The 18,554-nt window shown below is 43.8% G+C and overlaps 1 protein-coding gene across 2 annotated transcripts in view; it reads left to right on the forward strand.

The window, feature by feature from the left end:
* Positions 1 to 18,554, forward strand: part of BCAT1 (branched chain amino acid transaminase 1) — a 329,634-nt gene that overhangs the window by 125,255 nt on the left and 185,825 nt on the right. For both annotated transcript variants that reach the window (XM_086920336.1, XM_086920331.1), the window contains exon 3: positions 14,302 to 14,502. In XM_086920336.1, coding sequence (XP_086776462.1) covers positions 14,302 to 14,502 — 201 coding nt within the window. The remainder of the gene's footprint in view (positions 1 to 14,301; positions 14,503 to 18,554) is intronic.

Below are 18,554 nucleotides of genomic sequence, written 5' to 3' on the forward strand. Positions count from 1 at the left end.
GCGAAAAAGAGTGTGCACGGACAGTAACATCAGCTGCGAGCGTCACCTCCAATGACTCCGCGACTTTGCAATAATAGTGTTTGCCGTCTGAAAACATTGATCGTTTGTTTCTTCTGATAAATAGTCGCACGTGCCAGGAACTGCCGAGCCCTCTCTGTTTTTGACGTGTTCTGGCAGTAGGCTTGGAACTTTTCCAGATGCATCCTGGGAAAAAAGATATGAGGGCTCAGGTGGTGTGTGCTGGGTGGAGTCGCAAACACATGCATAATGCTTTTTGGCTTTGACTTTTTAAGACGCATTGTGCGCCCTATTTAATTGAAAACAGCTCTAGCCCATTGTTTTAAAACTAGATAGAGCTTTTATTTTTCTAGAAGTAATGCCCTGCTATACAACAATTTTACCTAGTCATATAGGTTACATGGTCTAGGATCACAGGAACATTTTCTGTTCCACGAGAAAAAATATTGCAGTGTTGCTGGCCGTTTCACACTACATTTCTAAAATTAAAGTGTAATGGTATGTCATTACAAAATCCGTATCCTGGATAGTGTCACACGAATTGGTGTGGAATTTAGAAGATTGACTGAGGTGAATGACCTTTGTGCATGCTTCTGTTTGCTCCCTTAGAATGTCTGGTGAGGGTTTAACGTTTACTACCAGTTGGTGGATGGCTTTATATTCTGTAAGAGGAGGGCGCGGCTACCAGTTTGCAGAGGATGAAATATGACTGGCAAACTGCACAAGCCATGGGGCACAATGGACTGGCACACATGCCACAGTGAGCATGTGTATCTCCTAGGGGACGCAAAACTGGCTTTCACAGCCCATTGAAGGTGTTTTGATCATCTGCAGTCACTGGGAGCATAGCCTATCTGTACTACAGCTCACCTTGTTCAAGCAAAAGCACCCTACATCAGGCGCTGTACATCTCGGCCCAACACCGAAATCTTGATGTAGTGTACTAGCAACACAAAGGGAGGAGACTTCCAAGAAACATTACAAGTTCTGAATCTTTCCCACAGGTAGGGACTTGGCGTATCTAAGGATTGTCTCCATAGTGGGATAAATCCTCTCCTGATCCCACTACTGAGGAAAGTAGGTGAGTGCCCAAGCTGTAGAAACACAGTGGCCCCTGCCCTAGTGAATTCTGCATCAAAGTACGCATGCAGGCCCAGGAGACTGAGCCAGCGCTTCATTCCCATGTCTCTCCCGGAATTTGCAGCCCTACAAATGGAGCAGAGCCTCAAAGCAGCAACCTTTGCTGGCATCATCGGAGATGCAGGCCTGTCCCAAGTTTACTTCGACAGGTGCACAGAATTAGCGCTGTGGGGACCAGGACTCACCCCACAGAGGAGACAGAGGAAGAGTTCAACACCACTTCAGACACCTTGACAACCCCTTGACAGAAGTTTCTTTCAATATACAGAGGTTACTGCTTTTATCTCTAAATTTGGAGGACAGTTGTCTATCAGGGTGGTGGATGTATTACCCTCCGATACCCTGATGGACTGTTCTTAGTCTGTCAAACCTTCAAATCATGACACATGTACATGGAGCCTAAGCTAACACTAGAAATTAAAATGCCTGTGGTGTATAAACAAATGCATTGCATATCACTTCTCAAAGATGAGGAAATGTATGACTACCAGAGCGTACCTCCCAAAGAATGGCCCGGTTACTCACCGGTAATATTCATTACTCCGAGTCCTGTTCTCCCCGTCCCATTCCTGAGCCCTTCCCTCCCTCCCTGTATTTGGTTTGGGGTGATTGTTTTCGTTTCTGGGTTTTTTCTTTGGTATTCTCAGGAAGTGTCTCTAGCGCACTTCCCCCTTTATTGTCACATGATGGTGACGCCATGTTGGGGGAAGTGCAAAAGCTCGGCTAGGTAATAGGTTTCTGTAGAGCAGACTAGCTGCTCACTGTTAAGGAATGGGACGAGGAGACAGGATGAGGAGGTAATGGAGAATAGCCATTGGAAATAAAAACTACCCTGTTGCATAATCCCAGACACTGACCCAGCCCTCTGACCTCTAAATCCGTGACCACCTCGTGTCCCTGAAACATTGACTGCTAAAACAAGCATTTGCAATGCAATAGGTCACATATTTACGAAAGTTTGAACTATTGGCATTGTAAATGACATTTTTTTTAATTTATGTGCTGTTTTTAAAACAGATGCATAAAAGGCATTGTCATTTACAATGCAGTAGCTTAAACTCTTGCAAATGCGAGACCTATTGCTATTTGAAGAAAATAGTGTTCGGAGGCTGTAATTAAACAACACTTGTAACTGGGGGTGTTGCCATGGGAGGTTACAAAATGAGACATGGTGGTACTAAGGAGGGACTACTGAGCCTATTGACCAATGAACAGTCACAGTTTACAGTGTACAATGACACAAGCCAATTAAAAATATGGACGTAGCTTCAAGTCCCTACCTGAATACAGCATGCCTGGCAGAGCAGCACATGCACTGCAGAGGCTTGACCTAAAAAATGTGAGGTTTATCCTGTCTGCTGTATTACAGCTGTCAAAGACCACATATAATGTACATTATTTTACAGCGGTCGGGACATCTACCATGTTTGCGATGGAGTATTGCATCCTCCAAACTATAGATAAGGGCCTAACAGCTAGATTCTTCAAAGTCCCGATTTGCGAGTCCTTAATAGCGATTATTAAGGAACCGATATTAAGGACTTGCAAATCGGGATTCATGTAGAAATCGCAAAATAAATTGTGATTCCTACAGACTCCATATTTGCGATTAGCAAATTGCTAATCGCAAATAAGGAATAACTTCCCATTCATTCCTATGGGCCTAAGGCCCATAGGAATGAATGGGGAGTCAATCCTTATTTGCGTTAGCAATTTGCTAATCGCAAATAAGGATGCAATTTCAAGGGTGCCAGGGGTGTCCAAAGGACACCCTGTAGCACCCCTGAAATGTGAATTTACACTGATGTTGTGCACACACATGTCCAAAGAACATGTGTGTGTGTAACATGCATCTTAGAAAACTGCATTTAAATGCATTTTTCTAAGTTTTCGCTATTTACCACGAGGTTTGACTTCGTGGTAAATAGCGCTCCTAAATTGCGAATTCGTAATTTTTAAATGTTTCATGAATAGCATTTAAGGAATCTCTAATAGAGATTCCTTAAATGCTAATCCTCGCAAATTTGCGAATTCTTTATTGCATTTGGAATGATGAATCCCAAATGCAAAAATTGCACTCGCAAAGGGCCAGATTCTCAGAATCTGGCCCTTTTGCGAGCGCATTTCGCTTGATGAATCTGGCTGAAAGATCTCAGGCATGTTATATTAAGTTATAATAATAGCATTTGGTATAGTATCTTCTAGCATTGGTATGTCACTAAAGCACTTCTTAACCTGGGCAAATGTTTATGTTGTGTCGCTTTTGCCAAAATACATAAGCAGGTTCTTAACAAAGAATAGGAATTTTACAACTAATGAATTCTGTCTTTTTAATAACTTAGTTATTTATTTTCACTTTTTGTGCTAGCCAACACAATTTTGTAGTGACGCACCATTGGACTAGATTAGACAACAGTTTTGCCTAGATTACATAACCGAGTGCACCTCTTATCCTTCTTAGTTTTTAATAAAATGCACACACCAGGTAACAGAAGCTGTGTTTTCAGATGCCTACTAATCGTTTAACCAGTCCCCCTTTTCTCCTTTCACTATAACTCGGCCTACTTCCACTGTGAGATGATTTCTCCATCAAAATGGAATGTCGTGAGCACCCATGACTTTTTATTTTCTGATGAAACTTTATTTTTGTTCCATATGGTTGTACGATCTTGGATTTACCTGAGTACCGTTACAATGACCTGCTCGGAGAAGCCACTAAGGGTGGGGCAGAGTGAGTGGAATGTTAGGTCTGTCATGGCATAATCCTTCCTCATTCGTTTGATCATTTTAGAGGCACCTGCCCATTGGACTATGTTCAGATATTCCGTTTTGCCAGGCCGTCCTAAAGCCAGTCTTTGCTTATGCACCAAGCAAGGGGCAGGCCTTCTGAGCACTGTTTGATTCATGTTTTGGACGGTTCCTGGCAGAGCTCAGGACTGGATCCTGTGCTAGAAGATGCTGATGCAAGCCAAGACTACCAACTGCCACACACCTTTTGTGTCAGATTTGGGAAATGCGTAAGGAAACCTATCCCGTGCACTGCACCAATACAGATGAGTGTGTGTCTGCTTTTGACGACAATTTGAGGGCCTCTGCCGCTAAAGGTTGTAGAAGGTCTCCTATTGCAGGCCTGGGGATGGTGATGCAAACAGCTGGCTACCTGAATCCCTTCCAGCATCAATGAAGAGGGGTCTGACGGCTTCAGGAGCATGTGGAAGACATGCTAGAGGTGGCATCCCGAGTGCTTAAGAAAGGGACAATAACCAAATGAAATAATCTGATATCCCACAATGCATCGGTGGAGTTCAGAGGATCCTCAAAAGCTACATCTATATGAAAGATGCAAGAGATAGGGGTCAGTAATCAGCAAAGCTATTAGTAAGCCCAGGAGACTCCAGTGGCATCACATGTAGCAATGGGTGACATCCTCACAATTACAGGTGAGAAACAGGAGACTTGAACTGACTGCACCTTGAACAAGTGAGTCACCAGGTACATACGTCTCTCAAAATAAACCCATGTCAGGACGCCACCCCCTTACCTCCAGATGAAAGAAGGGTTTTGCATCCTGCTCATTCATCTGCAACCACTTTCAGGCAAGTCCCTCCTTAGAACCGCCTTGTCAGGCGGACCTCAATCGGTAGTATAGGGACGATAGTAAGGATGCAGTGCTGCTCAATCGGACCCGCGATTGAGCAGCACTGCATCCTTACTATCGGTTATCGTGCCGGACTATCTTGAACGTCCCTATACTCCCGATTGAGGTCCACCTGATGTTCCTTGACTGGCCAAACCTTGGCCCTTCTTCAGTCTTACACAAGTGCATTGCTAACCGGAATCGAATCAAAGCTGACCCCAACAGGTTACAGCAACAACCGCCCGGATATTCCTGTGACCGGGTACACAATAAGCCTTGAACCCCTTGGCTTCCCTCTTGGCAAATGAGGCTGCTTTACTATTAGGCATACATTAAATGTCCTGATGAGATCCGTAGAATAAGTTAAACGTATCTAAACGCCGTCAACAACTATGAGCACCTTACACACATGGAATGTTTTATCTGCCCTTTAAAAGTGTGAAGGTGTCCATATTGTTCTGTTTTATAATCAAAACTGTGGGATTAACAAGTTTACACAACGTTAAGCTCTTGCCTAAGCCCTTTTGTTCGTTCCCTTTAATTTTTCCCTGTCCTGATATTTCTTGTGTGATTAACTGGGTACAGGCTTGTGCCCTTTCTTGTATATTGTGTATTATTCATGTTTTACATTGACTGAAAAGCAAATACCAAGACCTCTGCCCGGCTGGGCATGTCGTTTTCAAATATAGCAACAACTTCGTCTAAATTTGTTGATTAAGCATTATTATTTGTAAGGGACCACTGTTGCCTTAATAATACAGACTAAATAAGGGATACTGTGTAACAACAGCAGTAAACGGGCCAGTCCTCCTGGGAGGTTACAAATGAAGACAAGGCGGTTCTAAGGAGGGACTAACAAGCCTATTAACGAATCAGAAGCCAGCATTTACGAAGGACAATGACACAATCCAATAGAAAATATGGGCGGAGAGTGGGTAGGGCTTCAAGGCCATTCTCTAATACAGAATACCTCGCAGCGCATGTGCTGCCCAGCTTTGACCTAAAAAAAAATTGTAAACTGTTACCATCCTGAGGGGCAAGAATACAGCAGAGTTCTAGAAAGGAAGGACTGTGACGATGTCCAGAATTTTGAATGAAACAGTATAACCTAAGCAGTATTTGTAAAGCGCACATTCACCTTGCAGCTAAAATAATAATTGTTTATTGTTACCCAGCTCTTTCGTACTTTTTTTATGGATGTATGACGGTACAACACGCACCGTTACAACGCGTACCTTTACGACGCAGGTTTAACAACGCAAGTTGCTACAACGACTTGCGTTGGGGGGCGCTGGATAGTGAATAGTTTAATTTACTATTCCAACTCCAGTCCCCGTGGATAGTAGGGAAGGTGTTGGATAGTAAATTAAACTATCCCCTATCCTAGAGCGCCCTCCAGCGAAAGTCGTTGTAACGACTTTCGTTGTAAATCCTGTGTTGTAATGGTACCGCGTTGTAACGGATCCGTTGTAAAGGATGTTTCCCCATTTTATTGACCTTAAAGGATAAAAGGCTGAGTGGACCCACCAGAGTTTAATGCTGTGACCAGGAGGTCTAACACAGAACTCTAGAGAGGCTGCAGTAGTCCACTGTTAAGCATGGGCGGAAAATCCGTTTCGCTCGCGGATTTTCGGTAAATTCGCAATCCGCGAGATTCGCGAATCTCCCGCAAAATCCGCAAATCCGCGAGCAGCGGATTTTGCTCGCACTGTTCGCGTGAGTTCGCGGCTTCCCAGTACAACTTCGCGCCCCGCGAATAAGTGCAAAATTGCAGAAATACGATCTTAGCAAAACTAAAACTACTTACCAGGTTCAAAAGTTCAGGCTCATCATTAGTAGCCATTTCCTGTAGTGCTTCCTGAGGGGCCCCTCCAGAGTTCAGTTGCCAGTTGCAACTATTATGTGACCCTGCTCTGAACCTCAGAATAGTTACACATATGCCACAAAGGTCCTGAATTACAGCTAAGGGAGACAAGCAGGAGCCAGGCTGGAAGTTCAAATCCATTAATCAGCCCCTAATTCATTATTGTCAGTTGGGGCAGGGCAGGTGTTGTAACTAATTTTGCAACAATGAAAGCACTTAGCAAGTGCAAAAGATCACTAATCAGGAAGCACTAAGGAAGCAGGTGCCAGCTAAAAAAATATTCTGTGACACATTAATCAGCCCCAAATTAATTCAGGTCACTTGAGGCAGGGAAGGTGTGCTTGCGCTGCCACAATACACTGACTGGACAACCAGAGGGTGCTGTGATGAAACAGAGGGTGGCATGGGTGGGCCAGAGGGTGGCATGAGTAGTCAGAGAGTGGCAGTGGTGACAGAGAGTGGCAGTGATGAAGAAGAGTGTCCCAAACAGGCTGGACATGTAGAAACAACAAGTTCGCGAAACTTGCGACCTGACAGGTAAGTTCGCAATTTGCGAAATTGTACAAAACCCTCGCGAACTGGCAGAAACCCGCGCAAACACAAAAAAAAAATCCGCTAATTCGCGAGAATTCGCGGATTTTGCGGATTGCGAGTTCGCAAATCCGCAAAATTCGCGAACGCGAGATTCGCAAAATTCGCCCATGCTTATCCACTGTGCCACCAGATGCAGCTTATATCTTAGGTGTTGAACCAAGTGGCTGCACCTGTGTACCGAGGATGGGCTAATCCATTAGTACTACGCAAACAAATGATGCACAGAATGCTGAACAAATCATACATTCACCCCCAGTCAAGAGATCTGGGTTAAATCCATCGTTCTTTTGCTCACCATGTCACCCCAGTTTAGACCCAGCCATATGCAAATCAGTCTTGACCCTGTGCCTCATGGGAACAGTCCAGACCGAACTGCCAAGCCAGGTCATCCCTGGACTGGAAGCAAGCAACCTGGGACCGATTTCTGGGTGTTACCCTTCATCCGCCAGGCTAGCTTGAATCCAGTGGCACAGTGAGCAAAGGACCCACGTATGGGCATACCCATCCCACTTAGGGTGAAAAGTGCTACGAAAGCAAATGATGGATGGAATGCTGAACAAATGATATACTCACCCCAAGTCAGGAGATCTGTGTTAAATCCATTGTTCTTTTGCTAACCTTGCCACCCCAGTTTAGACCTAGGTATATGCAAATCAGTCTTGACCCTGTGCTTCATGGGTGCAGTCCAGACCGAACTGCCAAGCCAGGTCCTCCCTGGACCGGAAACAAGCATCCTGGGACCGGCTTCTGGGTATTACCCTTCATCAACTAGGCTAGCTTGAATCCTGTGGCACAGTGAGCAAGGGACCCATGTCTGGGCATACCCTTCCCACTTAGGGTGAAAAGTGCTATGCAAGCAAATGATGGACGGAATGCTGAACGAATCATTCATTCGCCCCCAGTCAAGAGATCTGGGTTAAATCCATCATTCTTTTGCTCACAGTGCCACCCCAGTTTAGACCCATCCATTTGCAAATCATCCTTGACCCTGTGCCTCAAGGGAACAGTCCAGACTGAACTGCCTAGCCAGGTCCTCCCTGGCTAGGCAGGCTAGCTTGAATCCAGTGGCACAGTGAGCAAGGGACCTACTTCTGGGTCAAACTGGAATGGCATGGTGAGCAAAAAAACAATGGATTTAGGCCCAGATCTCTGTACTGTGGTGAATGTATGACATTGTTCTGCATTCTTTCCATCAATTGTTCTTTATTTTCTGTCCATCAATTGTTCTTTTTGCATTTGTCACCCCGAGTGGGATGGATATGCTCTCCATGCCACTGGAGTCCAGCTATCCTGGCTGATGAGGCCTGAAAGCCTGAAACCGGTCATAGGATGCTTGTTTCCAGTCCAGGGAGGACCTGGCCTGGCAGACTGATTTGCACATGACTGTGTTCGAACTCGAATGGCATGGTGAGCAAAAAAACGACAGATTTAGGGCCAGATCTCTCTACTGGGGTGAATGTACGACATTGTTATGCATTCTGTCCATCAATTGATCTTTTTGCATTAATCCATTAGTAAGTGTATACTCTTTGTGAAAACCTCCCTGAAGGTGCTTGCCCACCAGAAGTCAGAACATTTTGTGGAAAGAGGGTGCGTACGCGCACTGATGTAGATTGTTCATGTCCATCCAGCTGCACATTACTTTCCTTTTTTCCATGTGCATCAGTAACTCCTGTGTCCATGAAACTGCTGTGAACAATGCCACCACTCACGCTAGCGTCCCTGTATAGTTCCCCTCAATACATCCAAGTAGACCTGTCTTCCTGCATGGAGAACCAGAACAGTCTTTCCCTGGTTCACCCCGGCACCCTCCATTGTGGACTGCAGTAGATTTAGACAGCAGCGTTATGCCTCATTATGACGACCTTCAAACAAGAGCACAGCTCTCCTGTTCTCATAGGTATGCATTGTCTTCCAGTTGCATTGTCTTCCAGTAGCCTCAAACGACTTTCCCCTCCTGTGTTCCACACTGTAGCTCTGCACGAGTTGCCAATAGAGAGTTTGATGTTAACATAGTCCCATGTAGGACAGACCCTGGATCCTCCTGCTGGTGGGAGAAGAAGCATGGCTCGCTCTACTCAATGCTGAATTGTGTAGGTCTCTACCTTTACTGATCCACGTCATCAATGCATTAATGATCAGTAAAAAAGTCAAAATCAGGCTTTTCAGTCAATTATTGTGCCACACCGTGTGTGACATTTGAATCTATTTGTTTTTTGGAGCACGAGCCTGCTTGGGGAATGTTTGTGCTGTGTGACACAATCTTCCTTCCTTCATTTATAGCCACATATGGAAATAATGTCTCAATTCTGTAATGGATGTATCGACCTTTTAAAGTTTACATGATGTACATATTGTCACTGACGTTGTCATATGCAATGCCTTGCAACAGGAAACTCATAAAGGGATGCTGTGTTTTGACATGCATGCTGTGGCTGCTGATGTCCTGCATATGTCATCTGTGTTGCTATTAATAACAGGAAGGTTTCCAAGCCCATTATTGTGTTTCAGTTCTCCTTGTGGTTGACCGTAACTTGAACCTTCAAAGCGGAAAGCGGATTTATTTTAAATAAAGGATTGGCCTTATCTTCTCGGGTGGTTGTCTACAATTTCAAGGGAAAGCAGCTATTGTGCACTTTCTTTCTTGTTGTTATTTCATGTTGTATTCACTTTACAACGCTTTAATACGGGTTTTTACTGTTGGGTTGGCTGCTCAATGCAGAAATTACCCAGGCTAAGCATTCAGTAATGCAGGACTTGACACCGTGCAACACACTGAAATATGTAACCGTGGATTTTTTAAGTTAAGGAGTTGACCATGTTGTGTGTTTAGATCCAATCCGTTTAAATGGGTCGGGCACTTTATATGTCTTTGCTTCTATCTTCCTCTGCCAGCAAGTTAAAAGTTTTCTATTGAAGTTCTGACGCAGGTTGTCTTAGTATTGCTGGTGATACTTAAAATGTTTTCCCAAAAGTACAAATGCTTCTGAGGCGATACTTTGTCACTGTATTTTGCTCTATAACATGCCATGTAATTTCTATTTAGATATGAAATAAAAAAATCTTAATGTGCCAGATTAAGACTCTGCTAATATTAAGGGGAAAGTGTTTCATTTGCCATATGGATGTTTTTTGCAATCAATTTAGCTATATGTTTAGTGGTTGAACCTTGAGATTTTCCAGAGACATTATAGTTTTAATTTAAAAAATGTATCATTTCAAGGTTAGCTTCATAGATATATAATCTTTTCTCTGCTTTGATGAGTGATTCATTAAACTGCTTCTTTGTGGCTTATTGGTTGTAACACATCCAGCATTGCTTATACTTTGAGTCATGTATGGGATAATCCCATCTCGAAAGGGACCGCGTACTAAAGCACAAAGACGAGTAAGTAAATAATATTATAAATAGAACTCTAACAATTCCATCAAAAACTTCAATTAAAAATAATGTTTACACTTTGGGAGAGCCCAAAAGTGATTTCCCACACCTCGGTTGCGCCCTGGTCACCCTTGTTGGTGAGGTGGCAAAATAAATCTACGGTATACAAATCTATTTTTTGCAAAACCTCGTACAGAGTCATGAAAGAGTCAACTATCAAAAACACTTTTCATATGGACTCGTATCTAAAGTTACTATTGTTGTCTGACATTTCAATTTTGACAAAAAATCTCCATGACTGGATCCAGTAGGCTTAATGGTTGCTTATTTTCATGTCCCAGGTCTGCATTCCCACAGGCGCTACCACCGGTTCAAGATGGGTCAAAAACACTTTCAATTTACCATGTTCCCCTTTGGCCTCCCAAGCGGTCCTCGAGCATTCACAAACTAGATTGTGGTGGATGCAGCGCACCTTCATAGATCAGGTATTCCCTTCTTACCCATACCCCTACCTTGATAATTTTCTGCTGAAGGAAGGCTTGCCTCAGTTGGTCCTAGAACACTTCCAGACAACATCGAACCTTCTTACATTTTTGGGGGTCATGATCAATGTTCAAAAGTGGCATATTAGTCCTTCACAAAGGCTCACTTTTGAGTCCTGCCTCCAGATCAGTGAGTCTAGGGCATTGGTGCTATGATCTCAAGGTTTCAACCTCAGTCCTGGATCTCGGTACAGATGACTCATAGGGTTCTTGGCCTACTGGCCTCCTGCATCCTGCTTGATTACCATGCCATGGCATGTTCGGGCTCTGCAGTGGAGTCTGAAGTGTCAGTAGGTTCAGCACCACTGTAACCTTTCAGAATTCCCCGGAGTGTTGCAGGAAACTGCAATTGATCTGCAGTAGTGGTTGCTGGACCTCAATCCGACCAGTGACCGACCCCTCTCCCTGCTCCACCCAGAGCTGACTAATCACAGATGCCTCACTGTGGTGTTGGGGATGGTCACTTGAGAGAGAGGGACATCAGAGGACTCTGGTCTCCAGCAGAGGCTTGCTTTCTGCTAAAATTGTGAGCCTTTCACTTGCCATTGAAAGGTCTTCCTGGCTGGTCCAAGTACTCCCAAAACACCCCTTCCATGTGGTATTGCAACAAGCAGGACAGAGTGAAGTCCTTGCCAGTTTGTGAAGAGACTCTGCACCTCTGCACCTGGCTAAACCATCAGGGCATCTTTCTGATTGTACACCACCTTGCGGTATCTTTCAACGCCAAAGTGGACAAATTCAGCCAGTGACATCTAGCAGATAATGAATGGCAACTCCATTCAGAGGTGATTCAGGACCCTGTCTTTGCAACTGCCAGAAACCCGCAATGTCCGGGTTTTTGCACATTGGAGTTTCCAATGAGGCTGTCTCTCAGAGACTCATTCAGCCTAGAGTAGAGCACAGGACTTCTATATGCATTTCTGCCACTACCTCTCCTGCCCCACGTTCTGAAGAAGATCAAGAGCTGCAGCCCCCAGTCATCCTTGTGGCTCTGGATTGAGCCAGGAGAGTGTGGTACCCAGAACCTGTAGGCATGAGCATCTGTCCTCTGATTCGGATGCCACTTCGGGAGGATCTTCTAAAGCAGTGCAGGTTGTTACATCCAGACCTGTACAATCTACACCTCCATGCATGGAGTTGGAGGAGCAGCAGTTAACTTCTTTTGCTCCCCCTCTCAAAGTATTGGATGCCATTTTGTTGGCCAGGCGACTTCTATGAAATCCATTTACTTACGATTCTGGGATAAGTTTGTGTTTTCTGTGGTCCACATGAAACTGACTAATTACAACCCAAACTGTCAGAGGTGTTACTATTTGTTTTGTCTTCGGCCAAGCAATGTCTTGCAGTCGGAACTTTTACAGGATATTTGTCAGCCCTTTCAGCTCTATTTGCATTTGCCGAACCAACCAGCTTTATTTAAATCCCTAATAGTGATTCACTTTGTTAAGAGTTTGGTCCACATTTTTCCCCAAAACCTTTTGTGTGCCTCAGTTGGACTTCAAGTTGGTCCTCACTTTCGTGATCTGCACTCCCTTTGAAATGCAAAAGAACAGTTTGAGCCACTACACAGTTGCCAAATATGCCGGTTGACCCTGAAAATGGTCTTCCACATTCAAACACATTAGCTTGTCACATAAGTCCGCTTCAAACTCTTTCAGTTCAGTCCCCTTACACCACTTTCTTTCCATATAAATTGGTGCCAAACATTTCTTTTGAGTTAACATATTTCACATCAACCAATCCATTACTCTTCTGGCGTTCTTTGCCCGCCTCATCCCTCAAAAGAGGAAGAGATTCTCCATTGTCTGGATCCCAAAACAGCCCGCAACTTTTACAACAATCATTTCAGAGGCCACCAAGTGGACGATCTGTTCTGTTTGGGGTTCCCTTGTGCAAAGAAAGTCCAAGCAATCCAGATGGATAGTTCTCTCTTAAAGATCTGCTGTGCAATTGTGAGTAAGCAGCAACTAAAGGGGTTGAAGACCCATTTCACAAGGGCCAAAACTGCTACCATTTTGTAAGCCTGCATCATGCCTGTCCGTGGATATCTGTCAGGCTGCAACATGGGCATATAAGCACATGTTCGCCAAAGGCAGCCAAGTCCAACCGGACATTCGGTCCTGCTGATTTTTTTTTGTCTGAGAATTTCCACAGGACAACCATTGTGGGAAGTACTGATTTGGTATCTATTCACAGGGTGAGAAATCTGTCATTAGAATTATCTGTCAGAATAACAAATTACTTGCCTTTGGTATTGCTCTTTCTGGTGGATACTTTATTTAACTGCAGATTCCTCTCTGCCCTCCCATGCCCCTTTCTGTGGAATGGTCTCTTTTCCATCAAACATGTCCCAATATCAGTGATCTGCTCACTAGTGAAATTAATTGGTGTTGTGCTCCCTGTACCAGTGTGGATAATGATTAGTAAGAAACTGATGTCTGCACGCATGGGTGGCACCTCTTTATGACTACAGCGGTCAATTCTAGTGTGGAGAGGAGTCGATCGGCGCCGCTCAATTCCATCTACCAGAGAACAGCGGTTATGCTTATCTTAATTATTTGTTTTGTGCTGTAGTAAAACTCAACAGCACAGACAATCTAAAAACTGCTTCGGACCATTACATTACAATATGAGGTAGGAATACTTCATTGGCTTTTGTCAGCAGACATTCAACAGATAGCAAGCCTATAGCAGACACACAGGTAGGAGAAAGTCATAAAGAAGATAATAAACCTGTAAGGAAGACCTAAAAGCATTGAGAGGCAGGGAAGACAAAAAGTGGAGAGCCTTGCCGTTAGCACTAGTGTTATTTGACAGGGATCTTAGATTCATATTACCTATTTGCATAAATTGGTACTGTTTTAGAAAGTTTATCTATTAAAGAAAAAAATAGTACAGTGCTCTGCATAATTCCTCCATGAAATTTCTCAGCCAATTATATAAGAACTGACTATTATGTACAATAATATCATATGAAATTCTGAAGAGTCATAAATGTATACTTTCAATATTTAGATTTACATTTTAGTATATTACTAGCAGTGTTGTAAATTGGTGGTGAAGTATGTTTGGTCTATATCCATATTAGTTCTATGCATCATCATGCTTTTCTTCTTTATTTCAGGCTGCTGATCTGGTGATTAATTTGGCTACCTGTTCAAGGGAGAAACCAGATCCAAACAAGTTGGTGTTTGGAACAGTTTTTACCGATCACATGTTGGCCATAGAATGGTCTTTGTCACATGGATGGGAGAAGCCAGAAATCAAACCACTCCAAAACCTCTCACTGCATCCTGCATCTTCCGCTCTTCATTATGCCATAGAGGTAAAATCATAAAAGATGCAAACGAGAGAACCTTGCCACAGTGGCGGCTGGTGTCAGGGCAGAGTGGGGGTGCAGGGCTGATTGCGGACTGCATGAAAAAAAAATGTACCTTCAGCCCGCCATATTGTACTTTTTTGCTCCTCTGCAGACAGGCTTCCACAAGCCCCAGCGACCAATCCTGATGCTGCTCTCAGCTGCATGAGTTATTGTAAAGAAACAATGGTCCTGGACCAATTATTCAAGGAAGAGTTAGATTAACAGAATTATCAATTTATTTGAGCTTACATTAATCATCCCACAAACTTCTGCAAATCGTGAAAATAATTAAACAAACAGATGTGCAGAAAAAACACTCAGTACTATTACAATATATTTGTTCAGTCATTAAAGGGAACAATAATTAGGGGCCAAGAAGGTAGGAGAATATTCTAGGGAACGTGTAAGAAAAAGTGCTCAAGTGTGTATATATAGGAGTCAAGAGAAAGTGTGTAGAAAAGTAAAGGGCATATATTTACAAGACTGTACAGAACTGATATCCAATAAACAGTTAGATGCAACCTGGCCACATGCAAATTATTCATTTGAGTTATATTTTCTAAAGTTGTAATGTGAGTTTCCGTAAGGCTGTAATCAGGGGTAATGGGGAAGGGACAATTGGTCCAGGTGCGACAGGGGTTAGCGTTGACGTTTGGATCCGGCTTTTTTCAGCAACCGAGGGACTTTAATACCTCAGCCATGCGGATCTTCCTCAAGACATGGGGACAGGTGAAGTGACCTTCATCAATCTTACAATGCTCTAGTGGAGTCCAAAACCTGGTTACAACGAAGGACAAATCCCGTTATTTAGTAGATATAAACCATGACTGTGGTATCTGGACCATCCATAGAACGTAATATTCAGGCCCGTATGTGTGGCCAGAGTTATCTGAATGAATCATGCAAACCGGGGCACAGTGTAATTTATACGACTGGAGACGATCTGATTGACGTCCTTACCCCATCGTGGTAGCTACCGATCAGATCGTCTCCAGTCGTATAAATTACGCTGTGCTCCGGTTTGCCTGATTCATTTAGCTCCGAGACAAATGTGTGAAAATATGGGCTCTTCCCTCCCTGGAACCGAACGGCTATGAAAATATTGTGATTTACGTACACTAACAACAGTGGATCCGAAGTCACGGTCAATCCACTGAGGATAAAAAGCACACCTTAGCGCGTGTGCAAAAATGCATTAACACGTGGTTATAATTTTTAGCACTCACTTTTTTCACTTGTCACTTTAGTAATTATAGAGAGGTACTGAAGAAAGCTCCATTTAAGTTTTTGTTGAGAGCTGAAACATATAGACCAAAGCGTAAATCAGACACAAATAATAATCCTGAAACATTATCCATCTCATTTGTTTTTATATATACTCTGGGACACTGGGAATAAAATATCATTTAGTATGTATTCCAGAGGTATTTGTAACTCACATCACATCACCTCCAGCACCATCACATAAAAACAAAAAACAAAAAACCCAGCTCCACTGTAATCAGGTGTCGCAGCACAGCTGGGTAGCATTTGGCTACCCAGCTGGGAACCCTATGATAAAGCATGACACCAACAAGGTTGGTGTGTGAGGGTTCTTTTAAAAAAAGCTTGTGGTGCCAGGTACTACGGTTTCGACTAAGCCACTTTCCGGTGGACCGTCTAAGTTGTTTAATTCATTGAGAAACTATGCACACAGTTGGCAGAGGACAGTAGCAGCCGAAGGTGCAGAGGCAAGATCAATGATGTGCATATGACTGCCTTAACAAGGCTCATTGGACGTCTTGCACATGCCACCTTAGCCTAATCCGAGCGCACTGTGACACTACAGGCCAAAATGGAGCTCTTCAGTGGGAATGAGGCAAGAGGCCTTGGCCAGATTACCACTTCAGTGGAGGCCATACAGATAGCGCAACTAGCAAGTGGGGGTGTTGAACGCCAACCTGATAGTGAGGTTAGGCCGAGTGTCAGCAGCTTCCCTGCCACTGATGTCTGAGTGTTGCGACACAGTATAAGCTGCACTCCTGCACCTCCACATGATGGCGCCTCCTATACTGGGTGCATACAAATGAAAAATTGAGGGTTAGGGTTCCTGGAGGGTACTTTTCTGTTTAATGTCAGGTTGGTGATGTAACCAGCCAACATGTTGAGGTACATTGCATATGTTGATGTGCAAAACTAATTATTTTAAAACAGTTTTATGACATCTGATGATAAAGGTTTGTTCTCATGCATCATCCAAACTATTGTGTAGGCATTTTCATTCATCATGTAGGTATGCCCTTGACTGACCTTGCTAAGTAATGTGTTGAAATGTGGCCCCTACACCGTCTCCCCTCCGCTGCTCCGCTCTCCTCTGTTGGCAGCTGAACTGGGGCTCCGAGTTATTCATCATCAGAATAACACACACTGCAATGTGTAGGCCTCTGCTGTAGACAATGTTCTGTAGTATGGCACAGGTTGCTACCATCTTACCATCTCTGTTGCATATTGCAGTGCACCCCCACTTTTATACAAGCAGCGAAACCTAGATTTCAGAAGGCCAAATGTGTGCTCTATCACAGTTCTGGCGCAACAATGTGCTGTGTTGTATCTCCTCTCATTCTGGTTGGTGGCAGAGAGGTAGGGTGTGAGGATCCATGGACAGAGGGCACATCTATTGTCACCTGAAAGATATACATTTGTCTGAGGCAACATACTTATTGTGTGTATTGTGCAACAACATAATCGTTTGAACATGTATTTTCAATACCGAGTATATATCCACCATCAAGTTGTTGGCAAATGCGGCTGTGCCTGAACATGTAGGAATTATGGGTGCTTCCAGGACATTTTTACACTATGGCAGTGATTATGCTTTGGGCATTTCCTACAAAGTGAATGTTCAGAGGCATGTATATTTTTCAGGTCCTTAAATGGTTATTCAATATGGGATAGTGGACATATGGCTACATGTGTCCCAACTATGCACCCTGTGACATGGGGGAAATTGGCTATCCTGTAAAAATACATTTTTGTATTTCCTGTGCATTCCTGGGCAGGTGTATGTCGCAGTGGATGTAGATGAGCATGGCATCTAGGAATCTCCTAAAGAAACACAAAAGCAGACTTTGAGACACCCCTCCTGCAACACATATCACATCCTAGTAACTTTCACTGGCTAATAAGTGTAATGAGCACAACACCTACACGTGGGTGGGGATGGAATTGCTGCGCAGAGTACTGCTTTCTAAATATGGCCTTAACAGCTCAATGATATCCAGGATGACTGTACTACTTAACCTGTACTGGTCATATATTTCCTCCTCTGGTTTTTGCAAAAGGGACAGCCTGGTGCAAAAAATCCTTTCTTGTCTCCGCCTCCTTCTGTGTTGCATGACCAGTATCCGCATACTCCTTGATATCAGGTACAGGGCAGCCATAATGGAAAACCGTAATGGACCTTCTTTTAAAGTTTACACTCATTTACCACCTGGTTTGAATTGGTGGAAAATTGCTACTTGCGATTGCCTTATACATTCAGTTAGCGAGTCAGTATTAGCGATTCCCAAATACCGACTCGCTATTTGGGAGTCGCAGTTTTTTGCGAGTCGCAATTCGGTAGCATCGCAATTTATGAGCAAGCAAATGGGTTTCGTGCATAGCATACTGCCTATTTTGCATTTACTAAGCTGTGTGCGACTGATTTGAGACATGAAAATAATATGTACATATGGCCCCAGGTCTGTAACATACAGCGTCTGGCTTTATACTGCACACAGTTAGAGTTCTTTCGTTCGGGAGAGGGGGATCAAGGCATAACGAATTCCTCCGCCTCCTGACAGAAACATAGGAACTGTCCTGATGGCAAACCATTTGTCTCAACTAGAGCCTCCAGCGACTTTAGTGTGGAGGCCTCGTAGCAATCTCCCATTTCAAGCAGTCCCACCTCCATCCAGCCCTCTAACTAGGCCACTGAGAAAAAGGTTGGAGGATCCATGAGAGGCAGGCCTACCATCGAAAGTGTAGTTCGCTGTCCC

Source organism: Lissotriton vulgaris, chromosome 1_1 (genome assembly GCF_964263255.1).
Source record: "Lissotriton vulgaris chromosome 1_1, aLisVul1.2, whole genome shotgun sequence".
In the NCBI taxonomy this organism is placed as follows: Eukaryota; Metazoa; Chordata; class Amphibia; order Caudata; family Salamandridae; genus Lissotriton; species Lissotriton vulgaris.